The 23,078-nt window shown below is 37.4% G+C and overlaps 1 protein-coding gene across 1 annotated transcript; it reads right to left on the bottom strand.

The window, feature by feature from the left end:
- Nucleotides 1-16,803: 16,803 nt before the first annotated feature.
- Nucleotides 16,804-17,643, bottom strand: LOC145540464 (proline-rich protein 23C-like). The gene has a single exon (XM_081574981.1). It carries the CDS (start codon nt 17,641-17,643, stop codon nt 16,804-16,806), a length of 840 nt encoding a protein of 279 aa, XP_081431107.1.
- Between the last annotated feature and the right edge of the window lie 5,435 nt (nt 17,644-23,078).

Below are 23,078 nucleotides of genomic sequence, written 5' to 3'. Positions count from 1 at the left end.
AAAGAATTATTCTGAAGGACATGAAAAGCTTTTCTATGTTACATAGGAATATTTTGCAAACAAATTTCACTGGAGTTTGTTTTTGTCAGTATTTTGTCCTATATTTATAAAAGCCTTGTTTTCTCCAGTACTTTGGCCATCTGATTCAAAGAACTGACTCATTGGAAAAAATCCTCATGCTGGAAAAGATGAATGCAGGAGGAGAGAAGGACGACAGTGGATGAGATGGTTGGATGGCATCACTGATTCAGTGGACATGAGTTTGAGCAAGCTCCCTGAGTTGGTGATGGACAGGGAAGCCTGGCGTACTGCAGTCCATGGGGTCACAAAGAGTTGGACATGACTGAGCAACTGAACTGAACTGAACTAAAAATGTTAAGAAAATTTAACTATTAATTATGTAATTCTCCACTACCATCAATATGATTAAATATACATTATTTGTGCACTCAATATTTTCTTATATGAAAATATTAACTTCAGTCAGAGAATCTTTTGTTAGCCATAAAATTATAATCACTTCAGGAGTCATACTTGTAATCGCAGGTTCTAAGGAGCAATGCATAGCTAAAAAAATGTAAACAGGAAAGGAGAGAGAATGCACTACGACTCTATTGTAAAGAGTTCTGTCATTATATGTAAAAGATTTAACTTTTCTGGCAATCAAATTTTGAGGAAAGACATTCTGTATTTTTTTATTATAAATTGAGATTCTTAATTTTTCTTTTCAAAATAATTATCCATTGTGGTAGATATAAATATACTAAAACTGAGAAATAGGAAAAATAACTCATATTTTAAAATTATTTTGAAATCAAGCTATTGTTATACTCAGAAGACATATTTGAGTTTCATTTCTCTTCATAAAATCAGTATAAAAATTGTTTTCTAAACCACTTTCAGGAAGCATATGCAAAAAATTTCATTTTTGTTTATAAGGTGAAGCTTTTTTATTAATAAATTCATAATGTGATTTAATTTATACAATATTGATAGCTTTCTAAGTATAAATAAGTATAGAAGCAATTTAGGTAAATATAAAACATAATATACAATACAGTAAAAATTTAATTGTTATACTACTAGTCACTAATAAAAATGACATCTGAAATAATATTCTTACAAAACTATCAATGATTGATAGAAAGTAGAGATAATTTAAATGACATAAATAGCATAAAATATTTTTGAATCAATAAGAAAGTGTTTAATTGTCTTTTGTATTTTATTCAGAGGTGTATCTGGTAAAACAATGCAGGAATGAATATCTTGCTAGAATTTTGAGAGGATACTCAGTCACTTGAGTGACCTATTTTTTTATGTTTGCCTTCACTGTCTGTTCTTTTTAGTTACAAACTTAAAGATGAACATATTTCATAGTAATAAGAGAGGATGGAAACATGCAAATTTTTATTGTGAATAAAAATGTTCTTCTGCATCTGGTTTCATGGTATTTCATCCTTAAATATCTTTATCACTCCCAACATGTTCGTATTCACCATACTTTCTGCTTAGATTTACCACATCCCTACCCTTTCAAGTGTTCACACCAAAACATAGTCTTATAGATCATAACAATAAAAATAGATTATTTAAAATATCATAGTCATGTTCTTTGTCAGAAATAAAAACTAAAAAATATCCTTTATTTCAAATCTAAAAGATAAATGTTATATTTCAAGGTGTACATATGTGAAGAGAAAACAAATTTTACTTGAGAACAGTCCTTCCTTTCACTCACCTCTAAACTGTATTAATGGACATAGATTGACAGATGCTTCCAACTCTTATTGAAGAATATAAAGGTAGTTTTTTTAGTTAATTTGCAATGTTTTATTAATTTTTGCTATACAACAAAGAGATTCAGTTCTACCTACACATTCATTTTCATATTCTTTTCCTTATGGTTTGTGACAGAATATTGAATATAGGTTCATGTTCTATACAATAGGACCTGTTGTTTATCCATTCAATGTATAATAAAGGTAGGTTTCTATAGTGAGGATGACTCCCTTGAACAGAGCAAGAAGTCAGTCATTCAGTGGATGAAGAAAAATAAAAATAATGTTAAGTGTAATGAAGGATTCAGATAAAAATAGATGACAGTAAGAATCAGAGTGAAAAGGAGGAAGGTAAGTGAATCAATCAGAAAATGCATAATTTTTAAACTGGAAAATAGAAACACGAATATTTTGTATTTCATCTATACTCTTCCTGTCAGACCATCAGGATTTATTTCTCTACACCCATTTCACAATGTTTGTGTAATATAATCTTTTCAGGTACTATTGTTCATCTGCTGAAGCATCTGTGATATTGATGCCAAAATGCCTCTTGACACACTAGTTCTTCAAAGTAAGTGTCATTTCATAGTGTCATTACTAAAACAATCTAGCATTGTTCTTATGTGTGTGTATGCCCAGATTAGCTATATAAATATATAAAATGTTATCAGCTGTGCTTCAGTTAAAAAATAAAAACATGTATGTATTTATGTAATTATATAAACACACATAAAGTTTTGGTAAACTTGTGTCTTATCCTTTGATTTATAACCCAAATGCTAAGACAGTCTTCCAAGCCTCTTTATGCCAAACATGTTCTCTGCAGCCACTTATCTTCTCCTAACCATGGTCCTGTCAGGTATATGTTGTTCTTATTTTACAAATCAGAGACGCTGTATAATTGAAAGAACACAGTGAATGAGTAAGAAAGATAGGGTGCAAAACTATGTCATTCTGCTCTTAAAATGTTGGGCTTACCACACAAAAATATATCTAATTAGGATTTCAGACTCCATGCATTCATAAGTGTTTATAGTGTGAAGCCCAGAAGGTCTTAAACATGTCATTGTCATTTCATCATGTAGGTAATAATGGGTACTGCCAAGTGATCTCCCTCTGCATTAGACTGGAGACAAATAAGATCACTGCAGAAATGTGCTAGAGACAATAAATAAATATATGTGATGTCCAACATGTTCTCATCAATCACACTATTTTCCTTGTTGTCATACGAAAATAGAACACTATAATATCTTGCTAGACCATTGCAAAGTAGGATAGAAATTGCAGAGATTTTTATATTTGCACTCTCTTTCTACTTATTCTATCAAGAATCAGAGAAAGCTAAGCTGAATTTCAAACTTTCTAGATCCAAGTAAAGTGTATGTTTCTAGAAATTATGTTTCTGAAAAAGAAACTGAATGTAAATACAAATCTGTAAACCTCATTATGCCATGCATGACAATAAAGTCTTCACAAAAATAAAGTCTGTGGTAAATTCTTCTATAAAAAGATTTACCAATTATTTTTAGGCCTGGATTTATGTTTTAAGAGACTTTTGTAAAATAGCACACACCTGTGTTTTGTTGGCTGTAAAATAAATATTCTTTGGAAGGAGTGACAATTATTTGGGGGGCTACAAAGCTGAATGAGAATGGAGGCCTTTCCCCTCTTCCCCAAGATTATACTTCTGGTCTATGAGCTATGCCTATTTCTGCCCCTATTCATAAAACTGAAGTGTAAGTTGTTTTGCAAATAAGGTTTTGTGGTTAATTTTTAACAAAAATCAAATATCCTAGACCATATTTGTTGAATTCCTCTGTGAGAAAACCCTTCCCATGGTTTCCCATTTCCATCGGGATAAAAATCAATACTTACTAAAGGATCTTATCTATCCAGGGAAAATGATATTATCATATATTTATTTTATTTGACATTTTATCTTCAGTATTTCTACAAATTATTAAAATCATCAGATTTCAATATTTAGATCTCAAGTTTTGTGTTGTTGCCTCAGGAATAACAATATTCCTTAATGCTCTTCTGAGTCATGAAGCTATGTCATGTGCTGTCATGATGCTATACATCTTTCCTTTACAACACATTGGGTTGCTTTTAAATTATACAATTTTAGGGGATGGTCCTAAGATGGTGGAGGAATAGGACGGGGAGACCACTTTCTCCCCCACAAATTCATTGAAAGATCATTTGAACAATGAGCAAATTCCACACAACAATTTCTGAACCCTGGCAGAGGACACCAGGCACCCAGAAAGGCAGCCCATTGTCTTTGAAAGATGGTAGGACAAAATATAAAAGATAAAAAGAGAGACAAATGAGTTAGGGACAAAGACCTGTCCCAGGGAGGGAGTCATGAAGGAGGAGACGTTTCTAAACACCAGGAAACCCTCACACCAGTGGGACTGTGGAGAGTTTTTGATTCTCAGAGGGCAACATAACCAGGAGGAAAAATAAATAAATAAAACCCACAGATTACGTGCCTAACCACAACTCCCTGCAGAGAAGTAGCCCAGACGCTCACGTCCGCCACTGGCGAGCGGGGACTGAACAGAGAGGCATCAGCTGCATTGCTTAGGGTAAGAATGGGCCTGTGGACAATCTGAGGGAGCTAACATGAGATAGCAACCCAAATTATGGGATAGCCAGAGAGAGAGAGAAAAAAAAAAAGAGAAAGAGAGAGAGAACTTTCCTGTGAAAAGCTTTAACCTAAGACACTGCTGGGCCTACTCACAGAGCAAAGGACTGAGCGAATACCAGAGAACAGCTAGCTGGCTGTGGACCGGCCCATTCCCCTCCAGAGGCAGAGAGGCAGGTGGGCAACAGCCAGAGCAGGAAGGCAAGGGACAATCTTTACCCCGAGATGGCATTCTATACCAAACTGCGAGCAGGCTCCCAGTTGCTAACCAAGTCTTCCTGGGATCCTGGACAGTTGACATCCACCAGGAGGGTCACAGCCAGAGATAGGTTCCCCATGGGAGACATACGACACACCCGAGACGCCGCTCCCATTGTGCACCCAGAAAACCGAGCATCTGGGACCAGGGAGGTGACAAGACACACCGCCCACCTGGGGAGAGTGCGCTTGCCAAGCACCTGGTTGTCTGAGCTGCTCGGACCTGGGAAGGACACAAAACGCAGGCCCAACCGAGTCTGTGCCTTTCTGGAGTACCTGAGAACCTGAACCTGAGTAGCTTAGAACTGAGAAGTGCATGCCACCCAGGGCCCGCTTTAGACAGTTCTCCTGCAGAGCAACCTGGATCCTGAGCAGTGTAGACCGGGAAAGCACACACGCCATGAGCAGGGGCAAAACCAATGTGGCTCAGACACTGCGAGCACTCCCCACACATGCCAGTGATATTTGTTTGCAGTGTTCTGCCCTCCCCATAGCACAACTGAACAAGTGAGTCTAAATAAGTGACAACCTTTGCCCCCTTGTATCACAGCAGAAATTAGACACTGAAGAGACTTGCAAACAGAGGAAGCCAAAATAAACAAAGAAGAGGGAACCGCTTTGGAAGTGACAGGTGCAACAGATTAAAACCCTGTAGTTAGCACAGACTACATTGGAAGGGGCCTATAGACCTTGAGAAGAAGTATAAGCTGGAACAAGGAACTATTGGAAACTGAACTGACCCCACACTGTCCTCAACAGCTCCAGAGAAATTCCTAGGTATACTTTACTATTATTTTTTAATTAAAATTTTTTTTCATTCTTAAGTTCTGTATTACTTCTTTAATTTTCATTTTTATAACCTACTATTACCTTGCCAAAAAAAGACCCTATTTTTAAAGCAAATTTCATATAAAGTTTTTATAATTTTTTGTGATTTTTTTTAATATTGTATTTTTTAGAGTCTAACATCCACTCTAAATGTTTAATCTTTGCTTTTTGGTATTTGTTATCAATTTTATACCTTTAAGAATCCAATCTTCAGTACTCATTTTTACTTAGGAGTTTGATTACTGGCTTGATTTCTCTCTCCTCTTTTGACTCTCCTTTTTCTCCCCAGGACATTCTATCTCCACCCTCCCCCTTCTCTTCTCTACTTAACTCTGTGAATCTCTTTGGGTGTTCCGGGCTGTGGAGAAACCTTAGGGAACTGATTACTGGCTAGATTGGTCTCTCTCTTTTTGACTCACCCTCCTCTCCTCCTGGTCACCTCTATCTCCCTCCTCCCTCTTCTCTCCTCCATGTAACTCTGTGAACCTCTCTGGGTGTCCTCCACTGTGGAGAATCATTTCAACATTAACCTAGAGGTTTTATCATCAGTGCAGTATGGATGGAGAAATCTTGAGGCTACTGTAAGAATAAGACTGAAAGCCAGAGGCAGGAGGCTTAAATCCAAAACTTGAGAACACCAGAAAACTTCTGACTCCAGGGAACATTAATTGACAAGAGCTCATCCAAAAGCCTCCATACTACACTGAAAGCAAGCTCCACCAAAGAGCCAACAAGTTTCAGAACAAGACACACCAAGCTGATTCTCCAACAATGCAGGAACATAACCCTGAGCATTAAAATATAGGCAGGCAAAAGTCACACCAAACCCAGAGACACCTCAAAACTCACTATGGGACATTTCATTGCACTCCAGAGAGAACAGATCCAGTTCCACACACCAGAACACCGACGCAAGCTTCTCTAACCAGGAAATCTTGACAAGCCACTCGTCCAACCCCACCCACAGGGAGGAACCTCCACAATAAAGAGGAACCACAAACTTCCAGCATACAGAAAAGCCACCCCAAACACAGCAATCTAAATAAGATGAAAAGGCAGAGAAATATTCAGCAGGTAAAGGAACATGATAAATGTCCACCAAACCAAACAAAGGAGGAGATAGGAAGTCTACCTGTAAAAGAATTCAGAATAATGATAGTAAAAATGATGCAAAATCTTGAAAACAAAACGGAGTTAGATCAAAATAGTCTGGAGATAAGGATTGAGAAGATGCAACAAATGTTTAAAAAGGACCTAGAAGAAATAAAAAAGAACCAATCAATAATGAATAATGCAATAACTGAGATCAAAAGCACTCTGGAGGGAACCAACAGTAGAATAACTGAGGCAGAAGTTAGGATAGTGAGGTGGAAGATAGAATGGTGGAAATAATTGAAGCAGAGAGGAAAAAAGAAAAAAGATTCAAAAGAAATGAGGACAACCTCAGAGGCCTCGGGGGCAATGTTAAGGGCCCCAACATTTGAATCATAGGAGTCCCAGAAGAAGAAGACTAAAAGAAAGGCCATGAGAAAATACTTGAGGAGATAATAGTTGAAAATGTCCCTAAAATGGGGAAGGAAATAGCCATCCAACTCCAAGAAACTAGGATAAACCCAAGGTGAAACACCCCAAGACACATATTAATCAAATTAACAAAGATCAAACACAAAGAACAAATATTAAAAGCAGCAAGGGAAAAACAACAAATAACACACAAGGGGATTCCTATAAGGGTAACAGCTGATCTTTTAATAGAAACTCTTCAAGCCAGAAGGGAATGGCAGGACATACTTCAAGTGACGAAAGAGAAAAATTTACAACCCAGATACTGTACCCAGCAAGGATCTCATTCAAATATGAAGGAGAAATCAAAAGCTTTACAGACAAGAAAAAACTGAGAGAATTCAGCACCAAACCACCAAACCAGCTCTTCAACAAATGCTAAAGTATCTTCTCTAGACAGGAAACACAGAAAAGGTGTATAAACTCGAACCCAACACAACAAAGTAAATGTAACGGGATCATAGTTATCAATAATTACCTAAATATAAATGAGTTGAATGCTCCAACCAAAAGACAAAGACTGGATGAATGGATATGAATGGATACAAAAACAAGACCCCTATATATGCTGTCTACAAGAGACTTACCTCAATCTAAGGGACATATACAGACTGAAAGGGAAGGGCTGGAAAAAGATATTTCATGCAAACAGAGACCAAAAGAAACCAGGAGTAGCAATAGTCATATCAGATAAACTAGACTTTGACATAAAGATTTTGAAGAGACAAAGAAGGACACTATCTAATGATCAAATGATCAATCCAAGAAGAAGATATAACAATTATAAATATATATGCACCCAACATAGGAGCACCACAATATGTAAGGCAAATGCTAACAAGTATGAAAGGGGAAAATTAACAGTAACACAATAATAGTGAGAGACTTTAATACCCAACTCACACCAATGGATAGATCAACTAAACAGAAAATTAGCAAGGAAAAACAAACATTAAATGATACAATGGACCAGTTACACCTAATTGAAATCTATAGGACGTTTCACCCCAAAACAATGAATTTCACCTTTTTCTCAAAGTGAAAGATAAAAACCATATGATTATCTCAATAGATACAGAGAAAGCCTTTGACAAAATTCAACATCCATTTATGATAAAAAAAAAAAAGCCTCCAGAAAGCAGGCATAAAAGGAACATACTTCAACATATAAAAGCCATATATGTTAAACCCACAGCAAACATACCCTCAATGGTGAAAAATTGAAAGCATTTCCCCTAAAGTCAGGAACAAGACAAGGGTGCCCACTCTCATTACTACTATTCAACACAGTTTTGGAAGTTTTAGCCACAGCAATCAGAGAAGAAAACGAAATAAAAGGAATCCAGATTGGAAAATAAGAAATAAAACTCTCACTGTTTGCAGATGACATGATCCTCTACATAGAAAACCCTAAAGACTCCACCAGAAAATTACTAGAGCTAATCAATCAATATAGGAAAGTTGCAGGATACCAAATTAACACACAGAGATCCCTTGCATTCCTATACATTAACAATGAGAAAACAGAGAGAGAAATTAAGGAAACAATTCCATTCACCATTGCAACAAAAAGAATAAAATACTTAGGAATATATCTACCTAATGAAACAAAAGACCTATATATACAAAACTATAAAACACTGATGAAAGAAATCAAAGAGGACACAAATAGATGGAGAAATATTCCATGTTCATGGATCGGAAGAATCAATATAGTGAAAATGAGTATACTACCCAAAGCAATCTGTAGATTCAATGCAATCCCTATCAATCTGCCAACGGTATTTTTCAGAGAACTAGAACAACTAGTTTCACAATTTGTATGGAAATACAAAAAACCTGAATAGACAAAGCAATCTTGAGAAAGAAGAATGGAACTGGAGGAATCAACTTGCCTGACTTCAGGCTATACTACGAAGCTACAGTCATCACGAGAGTATGGTACTGGCACAAAGACAGAAATTTAGATCAATGGAACAAAATAGAAATCCCAAAGATAAATCCATGCACCTATGGACACCTTATCTTTGACAAAGGAGGCAAGAATATACAATGGAGAAAAGACAATCTCTTTAACAAGTGATGCTGGAAAAACTGGTCAACTACTTGTAAAAGAATGAAACTAGAACACTTTCTAACACCATACACAAAAATAAACTCAAAATGGATCAACGATCTAAATGTAAGACCAGAAACTATAAAACTCCTAGAGGAAAACATAAGCAAAACACTCTTTGACATAAATCAGAATAGGATCCTCTATGACCCACCTCCCAGAGTAATGGAAATAAAAGCAAAAATAAACAAATGGAACCTAATTAAACTTAAAAGGTTTTGTGCAACGAAAGAATCTATAAGCAAGGTGAAAAGACAGCCTTCAGAAGGGGAGAAAATATTAGCAATTGAAGCAAATAACAGAGAATTAATCTCAAAAATACACAAGCAGCTCCTGCAGCTCCATTCCAGAAAATTAAATGACCCAATCAAAAAATGGGCCAAAGAACTAAATAGACATTTCTCCAAAGAAGACATACAGATGGCTAACACATGAAAAGATGCTCAACATCACTCATTATCAGAGAAATGCAAATCAAAACCACAATTAGGTACCATCTCATGCCAGTCAGAATGGATGCTATCAAAAAGTCTGCAAACAATAAATACTAGAGAGGGTGCTGAGAAAAGGAAACCCCTTTAAACTGTTGGTGGGAATGCAAACTAGTACAGCCATTATGGAGAACAGTGTGGAGATTCCTTAAAAAACTGGAAATAGAACTTCCATACGACCCAGCAATCCCACTGCTGGGCATACACAGCAAGGAAACCAGAATTGAAAGAGACACGTGTACCCCAATGTTCATCACAGCACCTTTATAATAGCCAGGACTTGGATACAATCTAGATGTCCATCACCAGACGAATGGATAAGAAAGCTGTGGTACATATACACAATGGAATATTACTCAGCTATTAAAAAGAATGCATTTGTATCAGTTCTAATGAGGTGGATGAAACTGGAGCCTATTACACAGAGTGAAGTAAGCCAGAAAGAAAAACACCAATACAGTATATTAATGCATATATATGGAATTTAGAAAGATGGTAATAATGACCCTATATGTGAGAGAGTAAAAGAGACACAGATGTAAAGAACAGTCTTTTGGACTCTGTGGGAGAAGGTGAGGGAGGGATGATTTGAGAGAATAGCATTGAAATATGTACATTATCATATGTGAAACAGATTGCCAGTCCAGGTTCAATGCATGGGACAGGGTGCTCATGGCTGGTTCACTGGGATGACCGTGGGGATAGGATAGGGAGGGAGGTGGGTGGGGAGTTCAGGATGGGAAACACATGGACACCCATGGCTGATTCATGTCAATGTATGGCAAAAACCACTACAATATTGTAAAGTAATTAACCCTCAATTAAATAAATTAATTTAAAAAATAAAAAAATTATACAGTTTTAAATTAATTGATTAATATCTTGATTAGTTTAATAAAGACAAAGATTCTAATGTGGCTCACCACTGAATCATTCAAGACCTAGCATGGACAATACTAAACTGTGCGTGCGTGCATGCTAAGTTGCTTCAGTCATGTCCAACTCTGCAACCCTATGGACTGTAGTCCACCAGGCTCCTCTGTCACTGAGATTCTCCAGGCAAGAATATTGCAGTGGGTTGCCATGCCTTCCTCCAGGGGTTCTGACAAATTTAGGGATCGCACCCATGTCTCTTAATCACCTGCATTGGCAGGCAGATTCTTTACCACTAGTGCCACTCGGGAAGACCCATACTAAGCCATACTAAATGTTAATTTATTTTTTAAAATGACATTCTAACATGTCTGTGAATGTGAAATTTACATAAAAATTAACATTAGACATTCTATAAAGTATGATTATAAATTATGTGATATAGTGATAATAATTATCTGTATTTTGTGTGTTTTCTAAATATACATTATGTCACATTATACTGATACTAACAATTTTAAAAGCAATTCATCAAATATCAATGTCCATATCAATTGTTTAGCACCATACAGACAAGATGCACGTTAAAATTCATTGTTTTGCATATTGGCTTAGGCTTGTATTATTTTTAAGATGCTATTCCATTCCCTGGCAAGTGTCCCATGTATGAATTGTTATTTTAGAATCAAATTTTGTTTCTTCTCTTGAAAACAAATTGTAATCTGTCTCAGGTATTGATGACTTGATTATAGTTATTTTGTACAAACCACATCAATTCAGTCATATTGACTCATTTAGGACCTATTATATAATGATTCATCTGGGTGTTAGAGACATAAAGGTATTTATTGTTATTGCTTAGTCGCTAAGTCCTGTTCGACTCCTTTGTAACTCCATGGAGTATAGACTATCAGGCTCCTCTGTACATGGGATTTCCCAGGCAAGAATACTGGAATGAGTTGCCACTTCCTTCTTCAGGGGATCTTCTTGATCCAGGATCAAACCCCTGTCTCCTGCATTGACAGGCAGATTCTTTACCACTGAGCCACCAGGGAAGCCCAGACATAAAGGTGAGGAAGATATTGTGTGTGTGTGTGTGCCATAGAGAAGTGCTTAGAATAGAAGCCATGGATTTAAAAGTTACATGGGAATAACTGCTCATAGAACATAACATGTCATATGATTTGAAACCTGAGGCAAAACTGTAAGCAATTCTAGTGAATACACAAGTGGGATGTGTCTAATCACCTTTCAGAAGAGTTTAAAATTGAAGAGAGGCTTGAAAGAAGAGGAAAGATTCATCATGAGTAAAGCGAGAAGAGTATAGCTTCCTGGCAGAGGGAACAGCACACACCATAAAGTGGGAACATAAATCGCCTGCTGTCTTTGGGGAATAATAACTAGAAAGGCAGGGCCAGTCCATATGGCACCTCGGGGAAATGTTAGGAGACAGTCCTGGGGAAGTGAGTTGGGAGCCAGATAATGAAGCAAACCTTATGCCATGCTAAGACACTGGCTGGCTTGGTACATAGGAAATTTTACTACAGGAGGAAGCAGGATGCATTCTGAATATTGAAATTGTGCATTTCTCTAGATTGTTGCCTCAAGAACATAATGGGATCATAAAGCTGTAAGATGCATGGTCTTGCATTCTAGTTCCTTATTCACTCTGTGTAAGAGTCAATGATTTCAATGTACAAGTAAAAATGCTTTGGTAGTATTGATAGTATGAACTGATATTTTCCACATCATTCCTTGTGGAATTTTAAAATTATTCTTCCTATAATAACGTTCCAACTTCACGTTAATGCGTGTTAAGCTATCTTGCTTCTCGAAGAGGAAATTCTTGTGTTTAGCAAATAAAAGTCTCTAGTAAGAAACTTCACTTATGATAGGATAATATTTTACTATTTCTTTTCGAGTTTCGAGTATGTATTATTAAAGATACTCTGGAATCAGACAAACAATGGTTTAAAATCATAATGGTTTAAATCATCCACCTGCTTATTGTCTGTGAAATGCCTATGATAGTGAATCTCTCTCAGCTTCTATTTTGGTGAGTAAAGTGGTAAAAATATCTGCCTTCAAATATTGTTAACCGTTTCAAGAGGCATATGTATGATGAGTCACCAACTTCACCCTCTCAATCAGCCCTCACGCATGTCTTACCTAGAAAGGGCTGAAGTATTTATTGTCTGTGTTTTAGACGGTGAGAAGCCTATGAGTTCATCAGAAATGTTCCACCCCCTTGGTAGCACCATACACTCCATCCATGTTACTCAGATTTCTGTATATTTGGAACATTTTTAAGGTAGAAGGAAAAAAATATTGCCTTAAATCATTTTTATTTTCATACTGCATGTGTGCTTATGTTTATCATGTCCAACTCTTTGTGACTCCATGGATTATAGCTTGCCAGGCTCCTCTGTCCATGGCATTTTTCAGGCATGGATACTGAAGTGGATTGCCATTTCCTACTCCAGGGGATCTTCCCAATCCAGGGATCAAACCTGTGTTTCCTGTGTTTCTTGCAATGGCAGGAAGATTCTTTATCACTGTGCCACCTGGGAAACTATCTTCATATTACTGACTATATAAATATAAACTTCACATTATCATTTCTAGAACTGTTATACAACCAGAAAAACCTGCAAATATAAATATAAATCCTTAAATTTAAATTGCAAAGAATAATTCACTATAGCACATGCTATTATTTTGCTGAGATGAAATTGCTGCCATTAGGGACACTTCAATATTTTATGAATATATGCAAGGACACCACAGAGTCCTGATTGATGATATTCAGGTTCTACTGTGTTCGATACTTTAGTACAATTGTTAGCCATCAGGTTATGGCTTAATGATCCACCATTTTTTTTTTCTGTTTGACCTATAGTTTCTTCATTCATAATGTTTCCAGATATTATTTGTGCTGCAATTAGCTAAGGTGAATTGCTTTATAGTAAGTCTGCTTCTGTGTGTTTTCATTAGTCTATAATGAAGTAACAGCTTTATGCATCAACAAATCTGAAATATAAGTATAAATATTGATACTAAAATTTCCAGACAGTAATTGTCAATATATTTGATAACCATACCATTGATAACCTAATGATTACACTGCTATTGTTGATATTCTATTTTAAACAGTATAACATAACAGTATATAATTAAAATTATGAACATTTTATGGGTGCTAGAGAACACTTCTGTTAGCCATAAAGAGTCTGCTGAAATCTAACATAAAAATAGAATTCTTTAAATAACTAAAGTAATATGACTCTTAGTAATAAAAGTGTTTTTTAATACTTGATCACTTCAAATAATATGCTCTATTTGAAGTAGCATCTTCATAAATTAAAAAAATGTTGTGAGAAAATTCTGAGATACTTTTTAAACAATATTCATAAGAGGTTTGGAATTATTTTTCTAATAAGACTCAACTTGAGGATGGATGCATGTATATGTATGGCTAAGACCTTTTGCTGTTCCTCTGAAACTTTTACAGTGTTGTTAATTGGCTATACCCCAATACAAAATAAAAAGTTTTTAAAAAGGAATCAATTTCATTTAATGTACTGCATTGAATCCTTATCATTATTTTGTGCCTTATCCCATAACTTCTGAAAAACAGTCCATGAAAAGAAATAGCTTTGAACCACAAGTTCAAAAAAATATGTTTTGTCATAATTTTAAGATTTATTGACTGCAGACTGAAGGCATTTTATCTGATTTCAATTCTCATAACAATCTGAAATAAACATATCTGATTTTGAATCAAATAATAATATGAAGCAAACATCAATATTCTTATTTTGCACATGTAGAAACTGAGGTTAAAAGAGTGAAGCACAAACATAACAAGAATTCAAAAACAAGTAATATGACTTGCAAATCCCTGTTCCTCTCATTGTAGCAACGGGTGTCTAATTTTTCATGACCGTTTTAGTACATATTTTAATTAAAATGGTAAAAAATATGAAACTAAAATTTCAGCTGAATAGCCATGCTCACAAACCTAAAAAGGCAATTTTAACACTTAACCTGGATTCCCAGATCTCTTGGTATTATAAAAGCATGCCAGGGAATCTCACAAAACTTTATCATCATTTCTTAAGGGCAAAAACAAAATTTGTATCTTTTGGTTAATTGCACATTCACATTTCTAAACACAGAAACAGATACACAGGAACCTGTAGGAAGAATAAACTCCACTGATAATTACTCTGCTTTGCTAAGCTAAAATATACCTTTGACATCCTGGCAGACCCAAGTTTATAGATTAGAAGTGTTCAAATTCAGGATTAAGAATCCTCTTTTCATATATATAAATATTTTTCCTAAATTGAACACAAAACATTAAATCATTTATCTGTCAGTATAAAGTTGCTAAGGAAGTATATACTACTCAGAATAAGAAGTCTCAAGTATCATTACCTCACAGAGACAACCTAGAAAAACACAGGAACCAAAATGTCTTTATGAGAATTATAGAAATCATGTAAGAAGTTGCAGTACCCATGAATGTACAAGGCCAAGAAGAGACACACTGAAACAGGTCAGAATAATCATTTCACTATATGCTCCATCACCGCCACCCACAAGCTGACACAGCTCAGTTCCACTGGGAGAGAAGCCTGCTCCTGGCCTTTTCCTTGGGAGGGAAGAGTGGAACCTGTGGGCAATGTGCCAGCTCTTTGAAGAGCTGCCTGCCTGAGGGACCAATTTTTGTCTGCCTGACTTGGAGCACTTTCATCAGTGGATGAAATCAGCATAGTTTGGATGCCTTAGGGTCATTGAAAACAAGGGAGAGTAGAGGAAGCTCAGTATGGTACCAGAGGGCCTGCAGTGCCGCAGAGGATGAGTTGGCTTAGCATGATTGGGAGAGGAATCCCAACTCATGACTTCTCCTTCAGGAGGAAGGGAAAAGAATAGAGCATGCACCTGGCATTCTGGCTTTTCAGAGGGCTACCCAAGGGATTTACTTTTGTCTCACCTGACTCGGGGTGCTAATAGGGAGCTGGCATACTTTGTGTGCTTAGGCCACTGAGAAAAAAAGGAGAGTAGAGAGACTTGAGGCTGTAGCACAACAGGACCTGCTGTATCACAAACAGACACCAGAGGGAGCAAGAGATTATGAATGACTGGAAAAGAAACCAGGAAACCTCTCCAATCGGGAAATGACGCTTAAAAACCCAGAAAATTGTCAATCCCCAAAAGATGTTTCAGAAGCTCCCTGAATTTCTAGCTCGACTGAGCGGAATATTGCCCTATGCAAAAGCAGCTTACGAAGACTGAGAATGGTGGTTATTTTTTCAAATACATTCTACTCAGCAAAAAAAAAAAAAAAAAAAAATCAAAAGACATATAAAGAAACAGGGACACATGGCCAAATCAAATGGATAGAATAGGTCTTTAGAAATCAGCTGCCAGAAAGAGAGAACTGTGAATCATCTAGAAAAAAAAATCAAAATAAATGTCTTAAAGAAGCTCAATGTTCTACCAAAATTGCAGATAGAAAAATGAACAAAATGAAAAATGACACACAAACAGAATTACAATTTTAAGGAATGGAAACTAAAAAAAAAAAAAGAGACAAACAGAAATTATGGAGCTGAAGAAAACAATGACCGAATTGAAAGCTTCACTAGACAAGTTCAACAGAACATATAATCAAACAGAAGAAAAAGATAAGAACTCAGAGACAGTTAATTTGAAATGATGGAAAAAAGTGAAAAAGCATTAGGGACTAACACAGTACCTTGAAGCAGACCAAAACATGCATTTTGAGAGTTCTATTTGGAGAAGACAGAGGATGCAGGAGACGAAGGAGATGCAGATTTGATCCCTGAGTTGGGCAGATCCCCTGGAGAAGGAAATGGCAATCCACTCTAGTATTCTTGCCAGGGAAATCCCTTGGACAGAGGAGCCTGGGGACAGTGAAACCTGGCAGGCTACAATTCATGGGGTCGCAAAAGAGTTAGACACAACTTAGCAACTAAAACAACAACAGCTGGTGCTTAGGTTTGAAATGAATGGGAGATGGGTAGAGCTGCTTGAGGTTCACATCCCTAGAGAAAACCTAAGCAGCAGTCTGGCTGTGTGAAAATACACTGTCTTTCAAGCTGCTTTTCTTTGTCCAGATGATCGTCCTTTTGATTGTTTTAGTCAGCCACTGATCAAAATTCTGCAATGCAACATGAATCCAAAAAGCATTTGTTCATGTGATTCTTACGGTATGTGCATTGTATACACAGTATCAGAAGACTGTCCTAGGTCCCATTCAGGTGGCCAGGAACTGTGTGAGGCAGTTGATTCAGGGAACAGGCATTTCCAGGTCTTGTGTGGAGGATCGTGAAGACCTCGGGGATGCTGGTGAGGACTTGGACTCTGAGAAGGAAGTAGAGGTTGGAGTGGTGAGTCAGAGAACGACTCCAAAAGGCCGAAGCCCAGGTTGTCTCCTGATGAGGTGAGGGTCTCTCTAGACAAGTGTTCTGAGCTCAAGGGGAGGGCTCTGAGACTAGGTTCTGCAGGTCCAAGCCCAACACACTTCCAGCCAAAGGGAGGAGCCCAGTCACTGAGATGGAGGCAGCATCCATCCCAGCCCTCAGGAAGTTGGAGCCCAGGTCCAGTCCTCCTCCTTGGCCTCTTTTGGCAGGTGACCTCTGGGACAGCCGTGCAGAAGAATCCAGGCTCCAGGGTCATGCACTTCCAGGGAACACTTGGGAAAGCACCCCGTTTCAGGCCTTGTCCCCACAGGCTTTCCACACCCAAGCCCAGGAGGGCTTTGGGGCCAGCATGAGGATGCCTTCTCCAAGACACTTGCCTCATGGGTGTGGGCTCTGGCTCCAGCAGCAGGTCGACGTCGTCTATGAGCACAGGCAGAGCACAGCTGGTGCGCAGGACCACCACGCGGTCAGGGGCCAGGTCTAGGCCCGGAAACTGCCTCGGACTTGGATTCGGGGCTCGCTGGCTCCTCTGTTTGGCCACGCTTGGCAAGGCTGGATACTCCGACTTGCAGTACTCACCAGTCCGAGGGGAGGCGTTGGCGGTGCAGGGCCGACTGCCCATCATCTCAGTGGCACCGCAGGCCTGGCAGAAGGCGAGGAAGAACTCAGTCCTGCAGAAGTGACAGATCGGCTTGACAGGTGAGGCTGCCAGGAGGCAGTGGGACGCAGTTCCTCCGGAAGAGGGCCGAGTCTTTGGAGCTCTGGTGGTGCTTCTCTGGAGTTCTTAATTCCTGGCTTCTAGGAGAGCTGCTGGGCTCGGCCTTATGTGTTTCAGTCTTCACTTCCTCATATGGATGGTTTGCGCAGGAGTGGATCAAGGATGTTGTGAATGACTCCAGCAGAATCTGAGCCTCAAAGCATCCTCTCGCTAAGCTCCGCCCTTTCCCACGCTCTGCCCCTAGATATGGAGGTGTCTGTGATACCCTGGCTATGGTGAGCAGTTCTGTGTAGAGAAATACTTTTATAGGGCTCAAGGGAGCAGAGACTAGGCTTCTTGAGTCAAGTTCTTGGTTTTCCTCACGTTGATCTCATACACAGAAAGCCTTATTGGAGAGCAGATTAAATTTCAACTCTACCGGGAGAAACGCTGCATTAGGACAAGGAGACATAGCTCCCTCTTCCCACGATACCTCATTCGGAAGTGACCTTTTATCTTCTTTTGGTCCAGTAGTGGGGTGAGTTTTTAGATGACATCCTTAAGCATCTGTTTTCCTGTCAGATCCTTGCAGCAGTATTGAAAGGAAATGAAGATCAACTTAAATATCTATCAGTTTAGCACAATGACCATTGTTACACTTCCATCAACTAAACCAAGGGTTTACTTTCTCTAATATGACTTACACTACACTTGGGAGGTGTATCTGTTGTAGCCCGATTGACAGATGATGAGACCATCATGCAAAAGGACTAACCAATTCACCCAGGAGCCTGGAACTAGCAGAGCTGGGTCTCACAGGTCTCTTCAGGCTCCTCTGCAGATGATGCAGCCGCAGTGCCTTTGATGTGTCAGTTTAAAGGCGGGTCTATGGGGTTGTCAAGAGGTGTGGCTCAACTACCTGTTCATTGTTAATAGGAGAAAACATCCAATAATTACTCTGGAATAGGTAATACTTTCATATGGTTCCCAACCAAGATGAAACCCTTTTTTCCCTGTCTTTTAAACGTGTGATTGCTCACTTTGTCCTTTTTTACAAAATAGCTTGTATGCCCTCATGTTTAGAGTCACATAGATTCTTTTCTACAGAATTATGTGTTTTTTAAATTTTTATTGAAATTATAGTTGCTTTTATAGTTGCTTTACAATATTGTATTAGTTTCTACTGTATAGCAAAGTGAATTATATGTGTATATATATATATTCATATATATATATGTATATGTGTCCTCTCTTTCTTAGATTTTCTTAGATATAGGTCACCACAGAGCATTGGGTAGAGTTCCCTGTGTTATACAGTAGCTTCTCATTAGTTATTATTTTATACATATTATCAGTTGTGTATATGTGTCAATCCCAATCTCCCAATTCATCCCACTCACCTCTTTCTCCTTTGGTATCCATACATTTCTTTTTGGTGACAAATATTTTTTTTTTAATTGAGCAAATTATATTTCCCTTTGCTTTTTCCATTTAGATTAAATGTTTTCTCTTAGTCAAAGCTAAAAGTGCTATGAGTATCAAGAATATTAAACTTTTAGAATTTTTAAATTTTAAAAACTTAGGCAGTATTACTTCTTTATCTTTTACTATTTTTTGAAGATCAAGAAGGGAATAAAGGTATGTAACCACTATTAATTCAAATTCTTAATATTAATAAGAAAGAAAATTCAGATATCAAAATGTTCTTATGGCCTTGGCCTTTTGATGATTACGAAGTATTCCTAGTTTGTGAAACATATTGAATACTTACAATTTCAGTCTCAGACTTTGGTTATAACTCCTACAGGAGGAAAACCATATGCTCCAAAAAATCTTTACACCTGAGTTCAAACCAGCTTTGCATTTTTATCACAACAGAAAGTTGACAAAAATGACAAAGAGGGCGTTTGCAAATAGCCTTCTTGGAAACCACCTGGGCTCATGGCTGTTTTTGGAGAGAATATGAAATCAATGTCCACATATTTTCAAAAAACTCTCTCCAAAAACAGCTTCTTCATTTGGCTTGGTAGTACATGTCATCCCAGAAGCATTCAAGGGAATTTTATTTCATATGTATTAAAGATTTGCACCTAACGTTGTCTTCTATTATATAATTTATTTTTTTTATGTTTTGACTTTGTGTCCTTTCAAATTCCAAATAACATCTTTTATATGTTTGTTTTTTTGGTAGGTTTGTTTATCCATATTACACATATACGTATACTCTCCCATTTATTTCGATTAGATGTTTCTAATGAACATGCTACCTCAAATTATGGTACCTTGGTATATAAACTGAAGAAGTTTGAGAAAAGATCAGAAATAAGCAGATCACTCTGACCTCACTCCCTTCACCCTTTTTCCCTGAAACAAGTCATAAAAATCCCATGCGAAAGGCATCCTCACTTTGCCAAGAGGGAGGATCTTATCACCAGAGATGGGAAATTTGGATGTGAAATATGTACAGAAAAACCTTATTAAACTAACCTTCATCTTCTTAGTTGTGACCACCATTTCTGACTCCTAGCCCCAATCGTTTTGTTAATTTTTCACAAGTTTGTTGTTTCTTTGTCTGAAACACATGAAAGTATCCTATTTTGGTCTCTTCTTTGGGTCCTCATGCTCTTACAAAGAGCTCCATGGATATATAAAAATTCCGTAACACTTTTATGTCTTTCTCCTCTTCATCTGTCTTTGTCAGTTTAATTTTCAGACCCAGATAGGGACCCTAAGAGGATTGAAGAAAACTTCTTCTTTCCCTGTTTCCTTAAAACTTTTGCACTTTAAAACAAATTTTCTTTTATTTATTGTTACTTTCTAATTAGCTCTCCTGTTTTCCTTAATTTTTAAACAGTGAGTTGAATACCAAATTCTTTCTTATTGAATATGTTACAGCCTTGATTTTTAATTGAAGTACAGTTTTAGGGACCACCCTATGGTTTGCTATGTAACACTGAAGTTTCTTCATGTGTTCTGAGACAGATGAATCAGATTTTTGGTCCATTTCAGCTAGAATAAGTTTTTGTAGTTATCTTACTTTGACATTAATATTTGTTACAATTTGTATAGTTTTATTCGTATTGTATAATTTCTGTCTTTCCAAGTTTATTAAGAATTTTTTTTTATCTTATTTATGCCAACAAGCAGAGAAGAAGATCACATAAACATTTTTACTTGCACACATTTCAATAATTTCATCTACATTTCTTTCCCAGGTTTTTTTTTACAATGTTGTACAAATTAGTCTTACTTTCTTTTTTTATATTTATTTATTTATTTTTGGCTGTGTCAGGTCTCAGTTACAGTGTGCAGGATCTTTTGTTGCAGTGAGTGGTCTTCTCTCTCGTTGTGGTATGCAGATTCCTGAACATGAGAACTCGGTAGTTGTGGCTCAAGCTTAGTTGTCTAGTGGCTTGTGGGATCTTAGTTCCTGGGCCAGGGGTCGACCTAGGTCCCTTGCATTGGAAGGCAGATTCTTAAGCAATGGACCACCAGGGAAGGCTCCTCCCAAACTTCTTATCAAGAGTAATTGCCCTCTGACACTGATTTATTTGTTTGTTGTTGTTGTTGTTGTGTTGGTCTCTCAGTAATGTCTGACTCTTTGCGACTCCATGGACTGTAGACCGCCAGGCATCTCTATCCATGGAATTGTCCAGGCAAGAATACTGGAGTGTATAGCCATTTTCTTATCTAAGGGGTCTTCCCAACCCAGGGATTGAACCTGGGTCTCCTGCATTGCAGGCAGATTCTTTACCTTCTGAGCCATCAGGGAAGCCCATTTTTTTTTATTAGTTTATCTTAACAAGTGAATTTGAGATGCAGATGATCCAGTGGTTGGGAAGAATTAGAGATACAAGAGCAAAGAATAATTAGGGAAACAAGATCACTGAAGGGTTAGGAAGGAATGTAAATCAAGCCCAGAAAGAAGACTTGGCAGGGGCTTCTCACTGTGAAAAATAAAGCAGCACACAATGGCATTGGAAACAGTTATTTGTTGTTTATTTCTGGCAGGAAATTGTCAGTATTCCTGAGTAATGGCTCCTGGTTTACAGAGAATAGGAGTTAAACTCCACAATTAAAGTGTACATCAAAAAAATGATACAAATAAACTTATATACAAAACAGAAATAGACTCACAGATGTAGGAAATGAACTCATCGATACCAAAGGGGAGGGATAAATTAGGACTTTGGGATTAACAGATGTACACTACCACTGTTACTGGGTCCAATCTTACTCTCCTCACCACAGGATAGGCCAATGAATCCAAGAGACTAGGTGTTAAGGCACCAAATATGACTTTATTCAGAAAGCCCACTGACTGAGAAGATGGCAGCATAATGTCTCAACCATCTTGTGTGTGTGGTGGGGGGCGCCTGGATGCCAGGTTCTTTTATGGATTAGATATGGGTGGAGGTGAAGAAACAAAGTAAAAAGACCATTTAATTCTTGTAATGCCTCTTAGAATGGCAAGCCTCAGGCAGTGGGATGTATTGGTTTCCTTTTCTTACAGTCATTTCACAGGTGGTGTGAAATGGAATATTTCCTGCCATATAAATAAGCAAGGATGTCACAGCTATCCGTGATTCTGGCCCTTTAGACATGAATTTCTGAGCCATGCTGACAAGTAACTTCAATCCCCACACAAAGAATTCAAGGATATCACAGTCATTCACAGGTGGGCAGGGTCAGGTTATCTCCCTGTGAGCTAAACAAAGGCACTTCAGTTTAAGGGTCAGGCAGAAGAAGGCAGGGTTACCTGAGGCAGGCCATTATGTATGCTTATAATAACAAAAGGGTCAAAGCAGGGGTTAAAGCTAGAGAAACAGATTTAGCATGGAGTCAAAATTAACCCTTCCTGGTTACACTATATATATATAAAATAGATAACCAACAAGGACCAAATGTGTAGCACAGGGAACTATACTCTGTATTTCGTAAAACTTATAAGGGAAAAGAATTGGAAAATATATATATATATACCTATAACTAAATCACTTTGCTGTACTCCTGAAGCTAGCACATTTTAAATAAACTACACTTCAAGTTTTGCTAAAAAAGGTATACCTGTGAGGAAGGTATATTTACAGAATCTGTTAAGTCAAGATTACTTGTGATAGTTTGACAAGTCTATAATTTTTCACTCATCTGTCCTATTCAGCCTCTCAGTTACGATAAAGATTTTATATTGGGTGAACCATGTGGGCACATTTTCTTGAACGTGTTCTTCCTTCTGCATGAAACACTTCCTGATACCTTCATATGGTAAACTTATTCACTCTTCAAAGCTCAACTAAATTATTGCCTGTTAAAGAAAACTTTTTCTAGTACTCTTGGGAAGGGTTTCATTTTGTTATATC

The sequence above is a fragment of the Giraffa tippelskirchi genome, chromosome 3 (genome assembly GCF_054371585.1).
Source record: "Giraffa tippelskirchi isolate mGirTip1 chromosome 3, T2T-mGirTip1v1.2.pri, whole genome shotgun sequence".
NCBI classification, from domain to species: Eukaryota; Metazoa; Chordata; class Mammalia; order Artiodactyla; family Giraffidae; genus Giraffa; species Giraffa tippelskirchi.
Note: the sequence above shows the minus strand (reverse complement) of the source record. Positions and strands in the feature narration are given on the sequence as shown.